The sequence below is a fragment of the Quercus lobata genome, chromosome 3 (assembly GCF_001633185.2).
Source record: "Quercus lobata isolate SW786 chromosome 3, ValleyOak3.0 Primary Assembly, whole genome shotgun sequence".
NCBI lineage: Eukaryota > Viridiplantae > Streptophyta > Magnoliopsida > Fagales > Fagaceae > Quercus > Quercus lobata.
The window spans coordinates 55,839,608-55,858,337 of NC_044906.1; the positions used below are offsets into that span (position 1 = coordinate 55,839,608).

The 18,730-nt window shown below is 34.2% G+C and overlaps 2 protein-coding genes across 2 annotated transcripts; one reads left to right on the forward strand and one right to left on the reverse strand.

Annotated features, from left to right (window-relative positions):
• Nucleotides 1-324: 324 nt before the first annotated feature.
• On the reverse strand, nt 325-1,959 carry LOC115978977 (GDSL esterase/lipase At3g48460-like). The gene is made up of 2 exons (XM_031100911.1): nt 1,241-1,959; nt 325-912 (listed from the first exon to the last, which is right to left on the reverse strand). The coding sequence occupies exons 1-2, from the start codon at nt 1,904-1,906 to the stop codon at nt 841-843; spliced, it is 738 nt and encodes a 245-aa protein (XP_030956771.1). The 5' UTR covers nt 1,907-1,959; the 3' UTR covers nt 325-840.
• A 6,724-nt stretch (nt 1,960-8,683) lies between these two features.
• LOC115982353 (golgin subfamily B member 1) lies at nt 8,684-18,227 on the forward strand. Its single transcript, XM_031104928.1, has 9 exons — nt 8,684-8,854; nt 8,945-9,146; nt 9,244-9,510; nt 9,692-14,668; nt 15,192-16,056; nt 16,153-16,799; nt 17,280-17,427; nt 17,510-17,591; nt 17,747-18,227. Exons 2-9 carry the CDS (start codon nt 9,006-9,008, stop codon nt 17,847-17,849), a joined length of 7,230 nt encoding a protein of 2,409 aa, XP_030960788.1. The 5' UTR covers nt 8,684-8,854; nt 8,945-9,005; the 3' UTR covers nt 17,850-18,227.
• Nucleotides 18,228-18,730: the final 503 nt, after the last annotated feature.

Sequence of the window (18,730 nt, forward strand, 5' to 3'; positions counted from 1 at the left end):
GTTCTTATGAAAATTAATAATGATAAGTAATATTTCTTTTAAAATTAAATTATATTTAAGGTTTTTTTTAATTTTAATAAAATTTTAATTGCCACATCAATGCCACGTAGCGCCACGTCAGCTAATAAGGTGTTCCGTTAGCCACATCAATTTTTCCTGTTAGTTGAGTAAGGACCTAAATGTCAGGCGTTAATTGATTTAGGGACTAAAAGTGATAAAAATAAAATGTAAGAACTAAAATGAAAAAACTGCAAAATATAGGGACTAAAAGTGCATTTACACCAAGATAGTAACTCTCCGAATGCCACCATTGGGAGCCTACTACTAATCTACCTAGTAGCATCAGGCATTAACCATCAAATATTTATTACTAAAAAGAGAACTGGAAGGCCAATGTTAGACATTTTAATATTGGCCTTTCTTCTTCTTAATTAGATCTGCAAATGATGGTGTACAGAAGCCTTGGTTGAAGAAGAGATTAGAGAGGTGTAGATGCATATTTTTGGTTAAGTGAACCCCATCAAAGTTAATGTGGGTGCTAGAGTCCTTGCAAGTAGAGGTGCCAAAAGCTCCACAAAGGAGGTTTGGTTGATAGTTGAATTGTCCTCCACCAGCTCCACAACATGCCTTGAAGGGTTCTTCAAACTGGTACTGTGTGTGCTTTTCCAATATTGTTGTGAATGCACTATAGTAATCAATATATAGGATCATAGAATCTTTGTGTTGGATTCAAATTTCATCCAACCTCTTATGGAGAAGATTGCCGTGACCCTTTATTACCAAGTTGGCCCTCGCTGAACACCCATTTTGATCACAATCATTTGAGGGACATGTTGCTAACTACAATGGAAGGCACCCTATTGGTGGTAGCCCTTGAACCACAAGGAACTTTGCACCCTTGTCCAATAGCCCCTGTCGAAAGAAAGCAGGCTTAATATGACTGTTCCAACTTTAACTTCGCCGAAACATTCATCCTTTCTCTTATATGCAATGCACCATTTTGTGAAAAGAGTCTTGATCAAATGTCAAGGTTGGAAGAACTCATTGAGATACTATTTTTTTTTTCCCTTCTAACAAGCTAAGGCTATATCCTACTTTCTTTTTTTCTGTTCTTTTTTTTTTTTTTTCTTTTTTTTTTTGGTAATATTATGCACGTTGGAATAATAGTTAAATGATTAAATTCATCATTTTTTTAATCAATTTAAGCTTTTGATATAAATGGTAGTTTATCAATGCTTACCAATGCAAGTGTGCAGATGTGATCAACAGCTTGCTCTGTGAATTGCTTATTGGCAATAGCAGGGCCAATGGAAGAGGCAAAAAGATGAGCATAGTCATTGCCACCAATCTCACCTATCCAAAAGAGAGCATTCCCAAGCTCTGATTTGCATGCAGCCTCATCTTTTCCTTGGCATTCTCTCTCCCCAACAAAGTTATGGAACCAATCAATTTGAGTTAGGATATTCTCTGAATTTGGTTTCCACATTAGGGAATTACCAAAATTGAAATGACAGAAGAGATTACTTGAAAGAGCCGTTGATCCGGCTATTGCAAAGTTTGCACCACATGAGAAGTTTGCGGAAGAGTCTTTATAGGCTGACAAGTGGGGTATGTTGAGAGCTTCACATAGGAAATCAATGACCAAGTGGCCATTAGATAGTCGATAACCAGATAACTTTGAATTCTCTGATGAGCAATATGGGGACCAAGCATGAGAGAATAAAGTGCTAATGAAGGATTTGAGATCACCCAAGTTGTGAGCATTTCCAGTGTTAGTGTCTGAATTGCTGAAAGCATAAACCTTGTTGAAGCAACATTTGCTTGGAAACCAGCAGCAGGTGGCATGCTTTCGTGGCTCTTGTTGTGAGCATATGAAGGAGACAAGGATAACAAGAGGATGAAGCATGCAATTTGAAGAAACAAGTACTTGGAGTTTGCCATTTTGTGAGTCAAAAAAGGATCCTGTTTGTTTGTTTGATTGTAGGAGCTAAATGGTGGAGCAAATGAGGTATTTATACTTGGCGCCTCTCCCTTGTGGGATGGTAGCTCATTGAGGCATTGTATGAACCTCCCTACCTTTAGGAGAGGAAAGATGATCTTTGTTTTACTTGGTCATTATCCAATGTCACAAAATTTGCAATTTTAAGTCATGTGGTGTAATTTGACTCTCTATGAGCCTAACAATGCTTGGGAACTTAGCTTCATTGGTGTTTGCAGAATTGATCACTCCTAGATACGTTGTTGGAGATTTAGACCCCGATTTTTAGAAATTAACCAATTTTAATCTAGAAAATTAATTAACCAAATATTTTGGACGTTCAATTTATGGTTAACTTGTTTGTAACCACATACATACGCATGAGATACAGTTACAAATAAGCATAATTAAATGAGTTTTAAAATTTTACCAAATTTATATATTATATATATAATGTTTGTATATTTGAAAACGTAAAATTGCTACTAATAAATAAATACAATTTTATTTGAAACAAATGAAAAAAAAAAAAAAAACGTTGAAATTGTAATCCATAAAATTCTCAATTTTAATTTGGCTAACCTCTATTTAATTTCTATAATAATAATAAATTAATGATGGTGATTTTTTAAGGTTTATTAATTTTGATTCTATGATTTTCTCATTTGATAAATCATTTAACACAAAAATTTAAGAAAAATTAAATTGGACTCGATTTTTGTGGTGTAGTAAATAGTTACCAAAATTAAGAAAATTGGTTGAAACACGTGACATAAAATTAAACTCCTATTTGAAATCTAATTGGATTTCTCTTAGCTTTGATAAGTAAAAATTAATTTTGTGTACAAATAAATGCAAAAAGTAAATAACATAAGCAATATGGTTACGAAAAGAAAAGTTCTACATGGGAAAACTCTTTAGAGGTTTACCACCAACTCCCAAAGAAACAAGTCCACTAAATAGAATCAAAGCACTATAATAGAATCATCCTTAATTCTACTACTCCCCCCAATTCCCTCCTATAGCACTTACAATTTTACCACATGCAACTCAAAATCCTTAGATTCTTTTCTAGAAAACTTTGTACAAATTAATGCTCCATCTAAATTTCAAGTGTCACATTGAAGGTTTTCACTATAGCCCTTGATCATTGATCTTAATATCTTTGGTTGTTGCTAAGTGAGAACTCGGCTACAAAAACCCTGTACATGCAAAACATAGCTATCAAAATCTTTATTTGGTTGTCCTTTTTAGTCCTCATATATTCTAGCAAGTAGGGCATAAAATGTTAGAGATTGGATGAATTAATACCTAAATTGGATTTTGTATCCGTAATTCTTGATCAAACAATAGGTATTAAGACATTTATTGAACTTATCTCAACCAATCGATTTGTATCAAGCTATGTATTGAGATTTCAAAAACTTCATTCTTCTTGAATTGTTCTAGGCATAAGTCTTGGACTTCAAAAACTCTCTAAAAAGTAAAACACACTTAATGCCAACTTTATCTCATGATTTGCTAGCCTACAATCTATTGACCTAACGCATGTTTCTACTCATGTAATGACTATCACCAAAACCTTTTTTTGGGGTGATAGAATATGAGATCTATTTTTCATTTTTAGTCAAAATATCATCAAGATAAGTTTATTTCCCCCTTTTTTTCCACATCTCCAATAAAACTTAAGCTGACCCCAAAAAAAATCAAATTTCATGGCAATTATAAAGAGTTATGAGAATATGGAATCACCTTGTCCAAGTCATCTGCTACCTTAAAATACCCATTGCTACTAATTGAAAATTGGTACATAAAAAGATCTTATAATATTCTTACTTGAAAGATAAATGCTATCATTCAAGGTAAAATGACACTCATTACTATATTAAATTCAATGTATAATTGCATTAAATTTAATTGTTCTTAAAAAAGATAAATTCTTTTGTATTTTATTAGTCAGCACAACTATGTAGTTGAATTTAATTGGAAAACCTATTATATATCAATTTTCATACAAATAATTTACATAATTTCAACAAGAAAAGAATTTTTATAAATTTTATATGTTGTTCAATATTTAGGTCGCAAAGTTTTAAGGAAAAAGTTACTCCAAACCATTATGTGGCTATTTATAAGATTATTCATGTTTAGTTTTAGTCCCTTAACTTTTTTAATGAGTTATGTCTTATGTGTTTTGGCTTTAAATTAAATAATACACATAGATAATTTTATAAATGTGATTAAATTTTATAAGGATGTGATGTAAAACCCAAGTATTGCTCTTTCAATCTCAACATGTCATATTATCATATTACATATTATAGAATAGGCACAACCATACTCAATTAATTCTAATAACCAGATTCTCAAAAAAAAAAAAAATCTAATACGCATTTGAAAATCCAACTTAATTGTGAGATTATTAAGATGTTATAATGTGTGATAGAATGTATTGAGTTTTAAGTAAAAAACTGATATAACAATCTCTTATTGAATGATGTAAAACATGAGTTTTACACCTTATCTTTTCCAAATTCGGACTCTTTATAAATTGCCACATATTGAGTTGAGAAGATAAACTTTGTCCAAGTCTTAATATACCTCTCTATATATTATTATCTAGTTTTGTCCAACATTCAAATCACGAATATGTTGATCAAGAATATATTACGGTTTCTCACGAAGAGCGCATGGGTCAGCAACACTACTAAATCTCTACAAACTAACACAAGTTTGGGCAATCAGATAAAGTTTGAAAATTCTTGTAATAAAATTTGTCCCATCAGAAAACAAATTAGTGCATCTTAAAATAAACAATTAGTTCCCTCAAAAGAAAAAAAGTTAGTGTTATTTTTTATAATAAAAAATTATGGCAAATACCAATTATTATTATTATTTTTTTTAAATATAGGAATCAATTAGTGTCTTGATTGATAAAAAAAAAATGTTATAGAACATATGTCATAAGCTCAATAAAATAGTAAAATTGTTAGAGGTAACAAAAAAATTAATCTATACGCTTATATATTCTTCTCACATATGGGTTCTATTGTCTTATAATTTTGTTTTCGTGGCCATTTTGTTGCATTTGTGGTGGTGGTCTATTGCCAGGGTGCCTCATAATGAGATCGATGTCCCATTTTTTGAGTGATCTCAATTGGAGGATGTTCCTATGTAAGTTTACCTCAACTGATCATTCATCTTCTTCAAAAGAACCCTTCGTTATCTACTTTATCTTCCATAACCAACTTGTTCAATCTGAAGTAAGACTTCAATGGCTCGTACCAAGATCATTTGCATCAAACAATGCAAGATAGAAAAAAAGTATCACTTTCACACATTTAACTTTCAAAATCGCTCACATCAGTTAAGTTAAAAATGCATAAATTTGCAAAGTTGCTACAGTAATTGTGTAAATTTACACTAGCATTATTTACTATGCATATAGTTTTTAATTCATTTTTTACGTAGCCTGAGGTTGAAGAAAGAGAGTGGATGATAGTTAATGGTTATTGTATGTGAAAAAAGAGAAACAATTAAAAAAATCAAGAAAAATTGATATTTTAATAGAATGTAGTGTAAAATAAATAATCTGATGTAGAGTATTTTAAAAAATGTGAGTATGTAAAATAGAAAAAAAAAAAAAAGTAAGTTCTTATGCTAAAATAGAAGGAACTTTTTTGCAAGAGTTGATGTGAATGCTTAAGAAGACCTCCAACCAATCGCAAGTAGAAGCTTTTCTAGTCAAGCTGTTCGTGAACTCACAAAGATGCTACGAAGATTGTTAGGGTATTAAATGGTGAGCAAGTAATTCTTCGAGCATTTGTATCAGCTTGTACAAAAATTTCTATCTATTTTAGGATAAGAACATTTTTTTTTTTTATTTTACACAATAGCTTTTCAAAAGCACCTACATTAGATTATCTATTCTATATTCTATTTTATTTAAATAATCATTTTTTATTCTTTGTTTATTATTATCTTCAGAGAGAGAGAGAGAGAGAGAGAGAGAGGAATTAGATGAGGCAAAAGATGAGAGAAAAAAAAATTAAAATAATGATATACAAAACTACTACAGTAACTATGTATATTTACATGATTAATGTAGCAACTTTGCAAATTTACCATCAATAACTTAACTGATGTGGGTGATTTAGGGCTTGAATGTGTAAATTTGACACTTTTCTTTTATTATACACCTACTAATGCTAATAGTCTTACTCTATACAATTGAATGGCCCTTCACGGTCTATCAACAACACCGTCAATTTACCTTTTTTTTTTTTTTTTTTTTTTTGAGAATCATCCTCAACATTCATATAACAAGTTTGTAGGAATGATATGGACATATAGTCCATGGAATTCTAATAGACTAATTCTTATTGTAATAAGACTATAAAATAGGGGTGACAATATTCGACATGACTTGCAAACATGATATAGTTGTTTTGTGGGTTAATGTTTAGTTTAAATGGGTTAGTGTCAAAAATGGGTCAACATTCTGAACATGATTAATAAATAGGTAATCAACTGGAAATGGCCTATTTGAATATAAATAAATGTCATTTAAAAAAAATTTATTCTAAATATAATTAAATAATTATATTCAAAATTGATTGTAACTTAAGGTTACAATTATACTCAATAAAATAAAGGGTAAAATAATTTTTTGGTTCCTAAAATTTACCAAAAGTTTTTTTTTTTTTTTTTTTTTTTTTTTTTTTTTTTTTTTTTTTGTCCCTAAACTTTAAAAAGTTCTTTTTTCATCTCTAAATTTTGTAAATATTTTTTTCAATAGTTTAGGGACAAAAATATGGATGAAAAAAGAATTCCTTTCAATAGTTTAGGGATGATTTTTTTTTTTTTTTTTTTTAAGTTTAAGGATAAAAAACGAACTTTTCAATAATTTAGGGATGAAAAATGAACTTTTTAAAATTTAGAAAATGAAAAACAAACTTTTTGTAAAGTTTAATCGTTAAAGTTTAGGGACCAAAATAATATTTTGCCCTAAAATAAACATGACTATATATTTTGAAAATTTAACCGTTAAGTTGTATGTTCTTTACACTCTTAATATACATGTCAAATTTTGTATCAATAAGATATTATTTACCAAATGATCTATAAGTTTATATTTTATGCATAATTTTAAACTACAAAAACTTGCAATTTAAACAATTTATTGATAACATAATTATTGATCTTTAATTTTCTAGAAATTTTACCATCGCGTACCCTTGGTGCGATGGTCACTTTACAAGTATAAATGTTTGTGGGGTGTGGAAGGGGAGTAAGGGGCGGGGTTCAAGTTTCTAGAAGGGAGTTTCACACACATATACACTTAGGGTATGTTTGGTTGGGGTGAAAACAGGGAGGATGGAAAATAAGGTGGAAAATGACATTTTCTCTTGTTTGGTTCAGGAGAAAAAACAAGAGAGACAAAAAATGGGGAGGAAAATAATCCCTCTGGGCCCACATTTCTTTGTCCTCCCAATTTGGGAGGAAAACTAAGGAGAAAAGACGTTGAATGATGTAATTTATATAAATACTCTCATTTTATTGCACTCACTTACCCATCTCCCTCACTTTATTTCTTATATATATTATATAATAAGAACATAATAGTCAATTTATATAAATTACATTTTCCATCCCCCTCTTTTTTTCTTCAACCAAACAAAAAAGTTTTCCACCCTCTCACTTTTCCACCCCTCCAACTAAACACATATGAAGGAAAACCAAATCTTTTCTATCCTCCCACTAATTTTCCATCCTCCTATTTTTCCACTCCTCCAACTAAACAGATCCTTAGATTAGGTTAGAGTAAAAATTTTATTTTGTAAAAAATAATAATAATAATAATCTAGAAATTTTACAAGCATGGAGGATATAAGAAGAATATGTAATCCAATGGTTGATTTGTCAAAATTCACCTCCAATAAAAAAATATTGAGTAAGATTGATTTTATAGCTAAACTTTTTCCATTGATAAATTTTTCATTGAAACTCTCAAGTCCTCGACTTTTCTACCCAAAACAAAGAAAAAAAATTCCTTTAGATTATGTATTAAACATATTGAAATGAGTTGTTTTATGTTAACTCACTTGATTAATAAGTTGTATTAGAAATGAGGGAGATTTGATTTGACATAATTATTAAAGGACAAAATTTAGTTACGAAATTGGTTATAACTTAAGGTTACAACTTTTCTAAATATCTTTTTATTAGAGATGAATTTTGACAAATTTACTATTGGATTACATCTTCTTCTTATACTCTTCATGCTTGTAAAATTTCTAGAAAATTAAAGATCAATAACTATGTTATCAATAAATTATTTAAATTGCAAGTTTTTGTAATTTAAAATTATGTATAAAATATAAGTTTATAGATTATATAGTAAATAATGTCTGATTGACACAAAATTTGACATGCGTATTAAAAGCGTAAAAAACATACAATTCAACAGTTAGATTTTCAAAATATATAATAATATTTATTTTATTGAATATAATTGTAGCTAAATTTTGTTCATTATAAATAAGTTTAGGTTTGAGCCACCCTATAAGAAAAATAGAAACGCCCAAACATGCATTTCAATGCACCACTTTTTGAAACGTAAAACCAAAGTCGGCAGCGTTTCCTCGCCAAAACGACACCGCAGTAACGCTTTCTAAAAAAAAAAAAAATTCCGGTAAACATTAAAAGTGGGTGGGAAATTTCAATTTGACTGGGTGGTTTTTGCTAATTACTCCGTGCAACAATTTCCAGATTCAACTAAACTACAATTCTTTAGAGAGTCTTCAAATCACAAATCTAAAGCTCATCGTGAACCGTCCGATCACCGCAACAACACGACGCCGTTTCCATTCACAGGTCAAATACAATAATAATTTCCCGTTTCTAGGGTTTCTTTTCGTTTTTCATTTCCAGATTCTAGATTTTGAATTCATATCTCTCTCTCAGGTTTCGTTTTTCGAATCTCACGGATCTGGAGGTTCAACGGTTTCGATTATGAGCGATTGAAATGTCTGAGAATCATAGCTCAGAGCAGGTTCTGGAAGTTTCTGGAGCTCAGAACAACAACTTTCTTGACCCGAATCCGGATCGTGCAATCCGGGCACCCGAAGAAGCTAACGGGTACTACGACCATGACCGAGTCAATCAGGTAATGAATTTATGATTGAAAGTATAGCAATTTTGATTTGATGTGGGAAATGGTTGTAATTTGTGCATTTTAGTGAGAGTTTGAGAAATGATTGCAGGAACCGGCGTTATTGTCGGTGATGGGTCGTGCTGAAAACGATAATGATAATGATAATGGGGTTTCGGAGGAGGAAGAGGGGGGTGATTTTGTTGACTGCTCAGAAGAGTTGGTTTCGAGTGCTGAGAAGGAAGCAGCAGTTGTGGCAGTAGCGAGGGAAGAATCGGGGGATGATGGGGTTCGAGGAATCGAAAATGGGGTGTTGAATGGTTACGTGATGGATGAGCAGCCGGAACAACAACGACTGAGCAATGCACGGGAATACAAGGTCGAAAAATGTTGTTTAGTTGGGTAGTTTTGTTTAGTTACTCTTTGTGATTATCAATTTGGTATCAGAAATGCTATATGTCCGTAACGTTTTCACAATAGATTCTAAGTGACGGGTTTTAACTGGCTGTTACTGATGAGCACTTCTCTTTTGGTATTGATTTGTGACTTTTGGTGTGCAGGACGAAAGAGAGGCGTTTGCTAGGGAAGTTGCTGAGCTTCGTCACGGGCTTAAGGCTCTGATTAATCATCAGCAGCCGTTGCTTGGTGAGAATGAGAGTGGGGAAAATGATAATAGCCCTTTGCTTGAAATGATAAAGGAATGCTCGCTGTTTGTGAAATTAGCTTCAGAGGAACGATTGCAGGCTGAGGCGACAATGAGAGAAATTCATGGTGTTGTTCTTATGAATGAACAAGAGATTGGAGATCTCAATGCACGGGTTTCTGAGTTATCAGTGTCGAATGATGCTGCGGCGTCTTATATGAGTTCGGTTCAGAATTCTTTGGAAGTATCGTTGGAAAAGGATCGGCATGTAGAGGATGTGGCAAACAGGATGTTAGCTTCTCTAGCATCGGTAGGTTATCAAGAAGAATCATTGGAGGATTCTATTAGTGGGAAAATAATTCAGGTTGAGAAAGGCAACTCTTTGTTGATTGAGAAGTACAATCAGATTCTTTCTGAAATTGATCAACTTAGGCAATGTTTGAATGAGACTGGGGTTGATATCAGGGTGCAAGAGGGTCATGGGACAATTTGTGTTGCTGCACGTGATGAGTTACTTGAGCTGAAAAGAAAGGAGGAGGATTTGACTGATAAAGTTAGACATCTAGAGGATGAAAATAGGAAATTAGTGGAACAACTTGACGGGCATAAAGAAATGGTTGAGAAAGTGAATGCAGAACTTGCAAACACAAAAATAGAAGTTGAGCAGGAGAAGCTTAGGTGTGCTAATACCAAAGAGAAGCTTACCATGGCTGTGACAAAGGGAAAGGCATTGGTGCAACAGAGAGACTCATTGAAGCATTCTCTAGCTGATAAAACAAGTGAGCTTGAGAACTGTTTGATTGAATTGCAAGAGAAGTCTAGTGCATTGGAGTCTGCTGAACTAAGCAAGGAGGAATTGGTCAAAAGTGAAAATTTGATTGCATCTCTGCAGGAAACACTGTCGGAAAGGACTTCTGTTCTTGAAAAAATTGATGAAATTATGTCTGAGGCTGGTGTACCTGAGGAACTTCTTTCGATGGATATTAGAGAGAGATTTAGATGGCTTGTGGATGAGAGAAATGTACTAAAGGGTTTTTCACTGGAGTCTCAAAAATTGAAAGATGCTTTTTCCTCATTTGATCTACCGGAGACAGTTTCATCATCTGACTTGGAAGCTCGAGTGGGTTGGCTGAGGGAGTCATTTTACCGGGCTAAAGATGATGTAAATAGTTTGCAGGATGAAATTGCTAAAACAAGGGAAGCTGGCCATAATGAGATTGACCGCTTAAGTGCTTCACTTTCAACTGCATTACAGGAAAAGGATTATTTTGAAACAGAGTTGGCTGATCTGATGAGGAAATATGAAGAGATTGTTGAAAAAGAACATCAAGTTACATTGGAGAAGGATCACTTAAGTGCTTCACTTTCAACAGCGTTACAAGAAAAGGATTATCTTCAAACAGAGTTGGCTGAGCTGATGAGCAAATATGAAGAGATTGTTGTAAAAGAATGTCAAGTTACATTGGAGAAGGACCACTTAAGTGCTTCTCTTTCAGCAGAACTACAGGAAAAGGATTATTTTCAAACAGAGTTTGCCAACCTGATGGGAAAATACAAAGAGATTGTTGAAAAAGAGCATCAAGTTTCAGTGGAGAGGGATCAGATAGTGAAAATGTTGATTGAGGTTTCTGGAACTAAAATGGAAAAGGAAGAAGGGGTCTATCAGACTTTCTCTGACAATTCCAGTCTTGTTCACAGATGTTTTGAGAAGATAAAAGAACAGAGCAGTGCCATTTTGGATTCTTCCTATGCTAATGCAGAATTGTTTGAAAGAGTACAAAGTCTCTTGTATGTAAGGGATCACGAATTGATGCTGTGTGAGAAATTACTCGAAGAAGAGATGATGGTGAGATCAGAGGAAAAACTGTTGAATGAGTTAAAGTTGGTTTCTGAAGAACTTGTAGCACTGAAAGAGGAAAAGAGCTCTCTATGGAAGGATCTTGAAAGATCAGAAGAGAAGTCTACTTTGATGGATAAATTGTCAAATGAGTTAAAGTTGGTATCTGAAGAACTTGTGGTGCTGAAAGAGGAAAAGAGCTCTCTACATAAGGATTTTGAAAGATTGGAAGAGAAGTCTGCTTTGGTGGAAAAACTGTCGAGTGAGTTAAAATTGGTATCTGAAGAACTTGAAGCGTTGAAAGAGGAAAAGAGCTCTCTACAGAATGATGTTGAAAGATTGGAAGAGAAGTCCACTTTGGTGGAAAAACTGTCGAATGAGTTAAAATTGGTATCTGAAGAACTTGTAGTGCTAAAAGAGGAAAATAGCTCTCTACAAAGGGATCTTGAAAGATTGGAAGAGAAGTCTGCTTTGGTGGGGAAACTGTCGAATGAGTTAAAATTGGTATCTGAAGAACTTGTAGCGCTGAAAGAGGAAAATAGCTCTTTACAAAGGGATCTTGAAAGATCAGAAGAGAAGTCTACTTTGATGGATAAATTGTCAAATGAGTTAAAGTTGGTATCTGAAGAACTTGTGGTGCTGAAAGAGGAAAAGAGCTCTCTACATAAGGATTTTGAAAGATTGGAAGAGAAGTCTGCTTTGGTGGAAAAACTGTCGAGTGAGTTAAAATTGGTATCTGAAGAACTTGAAGCGTTGAAAGAGGAAAAGAGCTCTCTACAAAATGATGTTGAAAGATTGGAAGAGAAGTCCACTTTGGTGGAAAAACTGTCGAATGAGTTAAAATTGGTATCTGAAGAACTTGTAGTGCTAAAAGAGGAAAATAGCTCTCTACAAAGGGATCTTGAAAGATTGGAAGAGAAGTCTGCTTTGGTGGGAAAACTGTCAAATGAGTTAAAATTGGTATCTGAAGAACTTGTAGCGCTGAAAGAGGAAAATAGCTCTCTACAAAGGGATCTTGAAAGATTGGAAGAGAAGTCTGCTTTGGTGGAAAAACTGTCGAATGAGTTAAAGTTGGTATCTGAAGAACTTGTAGCACTGAAAGAGGAAAAGAGCTCACTTCAGAATGATCTTGAAAGATCGGAAGAGAAGTCTGCTTTGGTGAAAAAACTGTCAAATGAGTTAAAATTGGTATATGAAGAACTTGTAGCACTGAAAGAGGAAAAGAGCTCACTTCAGAATGATCTTCAAAGATCAGAAGAGAAGTCCACTTCGGTGGAAAAACTGTCGAATGAGTTAAAATTGGTATCTGAAGAACTTGTAGTGCTGAAAGAGGAAAAGAGCTCTGTACAGAAGGATCTTGAAAGATCGGAAGAGAAGTCTGCTTTGGTGGAAAAACTGTCGAATGAGTTAAAGTTGGTATCTGAAGAACTTGTAGAACTGAAAGAGGAAAAGAGCTCTTTATGGAAGGATCTTGAAAGATCAGAGGAGAAGTCCACTTTGGTGGATAAATTTTCAAATGAGTTAAAGTTGGTATCTGAAGAACTTGTAGCGCTGAAAGAGGAAAAGAGCTCTCTACAGAAGGATCTTGAAAGATTGGAAGAGAAGTCTACTTTGGTGGAAAAAGTGTCGAATGAGTTAAAGTTGGTTTCTGAAGAACTTGTAGCACTGAAAGAGGAAAAGAGCTCTCTACAGAAGGATCTTGAAAGATCGGAAGAGAAGTCTGCATTGGTGAGGGAGAAGTTATCCATGGCAGTTAAGAAAGGCAAGGGATTGGTTCAAGATCGGGAGAACTTGAAAAAGCTTCTGGATGAAAAGAACTCAGAAATTCAGAAGTTGAAGCTCGAGTTACAGCAGCAAGAATCTGCAGTCGTTGACTGCAGAGACCAGATTAAAACATTGTCTACTGACGTAGAGCACATCCCAAAGTTGGAGGCTGATCTTGCTGCGATGAAAGATCAACGTGATCAACTTGAGCAATTCTTATTGGAGAGCAATAAAATTTTACAGAAAGTGGTTGAATCTATTGATGGCATCGTTCTTCCTGTTGATACAGTTTTTGATGAGCCCGTAGGAAAGGTGAATTGGCTTTCTGGGTACATTAATGAATGCCTGGAAGCTAAGATGCATGCAGAGCAGGAGTTGGGTAAGGTGAAAGAGGATGCCAATACCTTGGTTAGTGAGTTAGCAGAAGCCCAAGCAACTGTGAAATCACTGCAAGACGCATTGTCAGTTGCGGAGAACAATGTTACTCAACTAGCTGAAGAAAAGAGGGAATTAGAAGTTGGGAAGACAAATATTGAACAAGAGTTACAGAAAGCAGTAGAAGAAGCTTGTTCCCAGACCAGCAAGTTTGTTGAGGCTTTTGCAACTAGGAAGTCACTTGAAGAGGCCTTATCACTGGCAGAAAATAATATATCTGTGCTGTTCAGAGAGAAAGAAGAGGCTCAAGTAAGTAAAACTGCTGCAGAGATGGATCTGGAGAAAGTGAAAGAAGAGGTTGCTATTCAGACCAGCAAATTAACGGAGGCCTTCAAAACTATAAAGTCACTTGAAGATTCACTGTCTCAGGTAGAGACTAATGTTGCTTTGCTGACTGAGCAAAATAATGATGCACAAGTTGGTAGAACTAATTTGGAGAATAAGCTAAAGAAGCTGCAAGAGGAAGCGGGGTCCCAAGCTAACAAGCTGGCAGATTCATATGCAACAATAAAATCGCTGGAAGATGCGCTGTTGAGGGCAGAAGATGATATTTCTGTACTTCAAGGTGAAAAGAAAAATGCAGAAGAGGAACTTTTGTCACTTAATTCCAAGTTAAATGCATGCATGGAAGAGTTGGCTGGAACCAGTGGCAGTTTTGAAAGCAAATCTATAGAGCTTGCTGGACACCTTAACGATCTTCATGTGATTATGAAAGATGAGACTCTGTTATCAAGGGTAAAAGAATGCTTTGAGAAGAAATTCGAGAGCTTGAGAAAAATGGATCTCATTCTTAAAAACATAAAGACCCATTTCGTAGAAGTGGATTTAGAAAAGCTGCAAAGTCACCATGTCATGGAGGTAACCTTATATGAGCATGTGTGTGTATACATCAAAATTTTTCTTGTTGAGTGATTTTTTTTTTTTGGGGGGGGGGGGGGGGGGGTGTTCTGTGCATGTTATTTTGGTAGATCTCCATATGTGTGTATTTAGATTTTGCCTTTTTGTACTTGATTCTGTGACTAGTAATTACCTTCACCTATATAATCGTTATGAGTGCATCAACTTCATTTAGCCAATCTGTCTGGGTCTTTAAATCAGAATTGTTAGCATTGACAAGGCATTTTCAATTATAATTAGAATTGTCAATGAAAAAGAATATACCACTGGTTTGGAATATGTATGCTCAAGTGGATCACTTGTTTGCTTTAAAAAACAGATGACAGTTGCCAATTTTTTGGTTCTTTATTAGTGGTTGTGGATCTCTCTTGCTAACATGCTCTCTTTTTCTATTGAACAATGCAGAATGAATCTAAAGCTTTTCTCTTTCTCCTATCTAATCTTTTCCATCTTTTCTCTAATTGGCTTGTTTTATTTATTCCAGGATGATTCAAATGTTATGAACTCTTTCTCAGATAACCTCAACAATATTGTTGATGTTGAAATTGATAACAGCTGGGTGAGTGCTGCAGATGGTGACAATATTTCTTCACATTTTAGAAAGACTGTGGAAGGGTTCCAGTCGAGAAACAAAATTATTTATGATAAAGTCAAAGGTTTTTCATCTTTTATAGATGAGTGTATCGCAGGTTTGTTGAGAAAATTACAGGAAACACAGGATGGTGTAGTATTTGTACTTGAGCATATTGAATCTTTGAAACAAAAATCAAAGAATCTGGAAATGATTCAACAGGAACAGGAGACCACTATAGCCATGTTAGAAAATGATGTTGCGACTTTGTTGTCTGCTTGTACTGATGCTACAAGAGAACTGCAGATTGAAGTGAAGAACAATCTATTGGAACTTATCTCTGTTCCTGAGCTTGAGAAGTTGAACCATACTTTGTCTTTAGAAGTGAGAGAGACTGATGGAGATGCCACAGTTGAGCAGCAACAAAGGCTTGATGGCAACAAACATGTTGATGCTGCAAATAAGTTGTTATTGGCAACTAGAAAATTTCAATCTCTGGTTAAACAGTTTGATAGCACAAGTAATGTGGCAGCCGCTACAGTTGAAGAATTGCAAAATAAATTGAAACAAAGTAGAATAAGTCTTGAAAATGCTATTGAAGAAAGGGATCTAAACCAAGATAGAGTTTCCAAGCTAGAGAGTGAGGTAGAAGAATTGCAAACTTCATGCAGTGAGCTGAGGCTTAAACTAAATGATTCTCATTCCAAAGAGGACAAGTTAAAGGAAAGAGAGGCAGAAATTTCCTCGCTGTCCAATACTTTGTTAATGAAAGAAAAAGGTAAACATCTTTGATGGGATCTTGCTGCACAAATCTATTTTGGTTATTATTTTGTCATTTTTCTTCTGACTTCTTTGTTCATATTTGTTGTTTCAGAGGCAGAAGACTCCCTTCTGTCAGCATCCCAAGTGAAAACACTCCTTGACAAAGTTGGAGGGATTGAAATCCCTATGGCAGAGTCAGAAGTTGGAGACCTGGTGCCCCATAATTCTGCTCATGTAAAGAAGCTCTTTTACATTATTGATACTGTTACTGAGTTGCAGCAGCAAGTGAGGTTATTGTCTCATGACAAAGAAGAGCTGCAATCAACAATTACAACACAGATTCTGGAAATTGAGCATCTGAAGGAGGAAGTTGAGAAACTTGTCAGGGACAGACAAGATTCCGAAAAAGTGAAGGATGAACTGTCTGAGCTCACTTTTGGTTTGGAGAAAATTTTAGGTATTTTAGGAGGTGAATTGTTTGACCAAAAATCTGCTGGTGTCAAGGGACTTCTGTCAGTATTAGAAAAGCAGGTTGTGACCATGCCTTTGGAATTGGAAAATTCAAAATCAAAAGCTCAGGAGCTTGGCACAAAGTTGCTTGCAAGCCAAAAGGTTGTGGATGAATTGTCAATCAAAGTTAAAGTTCTTGAAGACTCACTTCAAGATAGGAGTGCTCAGACAGAGATTGTTCAGGAAAGGAGCATCTTTGAAGCTCCCTCATTGCCTACAGGGTCTGAGATATCTGAAATTGAAGATGCGGTAATTATTGAATTACATGATTTTTTAATATAATTTTCTTCATGCATGATATTTTTGTTTCTCTGAAAAAAGTTTTCACGGATAAATATTAAGCAAACTGTGTTGGTTTTTGGATCTCAAATGACCTTAGGTTCAGGTCTTGCAGATGTTCCAGTTAGACAAATTAGATTAATTAATATATTCTATACATATATCTGTACTGCCTACAGAGTGTCGTTTTTTGGTGATCTATGTGACCAACCTAATTGTCAAAACTTTCCATTGGAAAAGTTAAAGCTTTCTTCAATCCTTTTTCTTGTTCTCTCTTCCCTAATGAATTTCAAAACTTAAGTTGGATATTGAAAAAAGAAAGATGTAGTTTAGGCAAAGGAGTAATGATATGTAACACAATTTGGGTAGGCTTGCTGTTGGGTGACTCAAAATTTTCCTCTCCAAATAATAGAGAAGATGCGTGTATAAAGCATTTCTTGCCATATGCAGGGCTCACTGGGGCAGACTACAAAATCTCCTGTCCCGCCAGCCACTGTTGCAAGAACTGTGCGAAAGGGTTCGGCTGAGCATCTCGCAATCAATGTTGATGTGGAATCTGAACGTTTGATCAACAATGAGGGAAGTGATGAGGACAAAGGTTTGCATTCTATCTCATCTTCATCCAAATATTCAGTTTAGAAAGCTCAGGTAATTGACGTATTTTTTTTTCTCTTATCCAGGTCATGTATTCAAGTCTCTGAACACGTCAGGTCTCATTCCAAAACAAGGAAAGTTGATTGCAGATCGAATTGATGGAATCTGGTAACATGCCATATCATCTGCTTTAGTTTATGTTTCAATTACTGTATTGAAATTTGGAACCTAATCTACTAACTGGCGAATAAAGTCATAACTGAGTTGGATTATGTTCTATATACAGACTTGATACTAAGTTTCTTTTTAATCTGTACATGCAGGGTATCCGGTGGTCGACTTTTGATGAGTCGTCCCCAAGCAAGGCTAGGCCTTATTGCCTATTCACTCTTATTGCATATATGGCTGTTGGCAACGATTTTGTGACGAATTCTTTGATCATCTGTTCTCTGGATCATACCGCAACAATATTCTTAGTCTGCAAGTTGTATCATAGATAAATAACATTTCTATTTTTTTTTCCCATTCTTTTATGGTCACGGTGGTTAACGTGTTCATATTTTACATATCACCATATTGATTCTCTGAAATCATATTTTTTTAGGGGTTCAGGGAATACATGCCTCTCTGCTTTTAGAGAGATGTATCACTTTAGTTACTTAATAAGTCTTTTGTCCTGTTGGAATATTGAGCTATAGTTTCAAGTTTGGTAGATAAACATGAAATGTAAGTGGTGACACACCATTTGTTCTAGACTTCTAGTATCTCTGTGTTAACTATGCGGACTTTGAGGATTGGTGCTGAGACTGAGAATGATCTTCATTGAAATCGGAAATTATTTCTGAAATATTTTAATTATCTTCAACTTGTTGTTGAGCAAATTAAAACTCATAGTTATCCAATTTAATTCCAATAAGCACCGAGAGATATTTGAATCTCAATTTTGCCTATCTGGACTAAATTCTGAATACAAATATTAACTTGTACTACGTTATTAATTCAAGAATTGTAAACCAAAAAAAAAAAAAAAAAAAAACTACAAAATTAAATATCTATTTATATTACAGGAGTTAATTTCTTCTTAAGGGTTTTTTTTTAATAAATAAAATTGGATTTAATACGTATTAGTCATATCTACTTTTTTTTCTTTTTTTCTTTTTTTCTTTTTTCCCTTGAAACGTATGGAGTGGACGAGGATTATTCAAAAATAACCATTTAATTAAAAAAATAGAGGATTGAGATTGAGAGAAGCTTTCTCCTCGTTTGGTCCTTGAATATTCTGAATTTCCAAAACTATCCCCCAAATG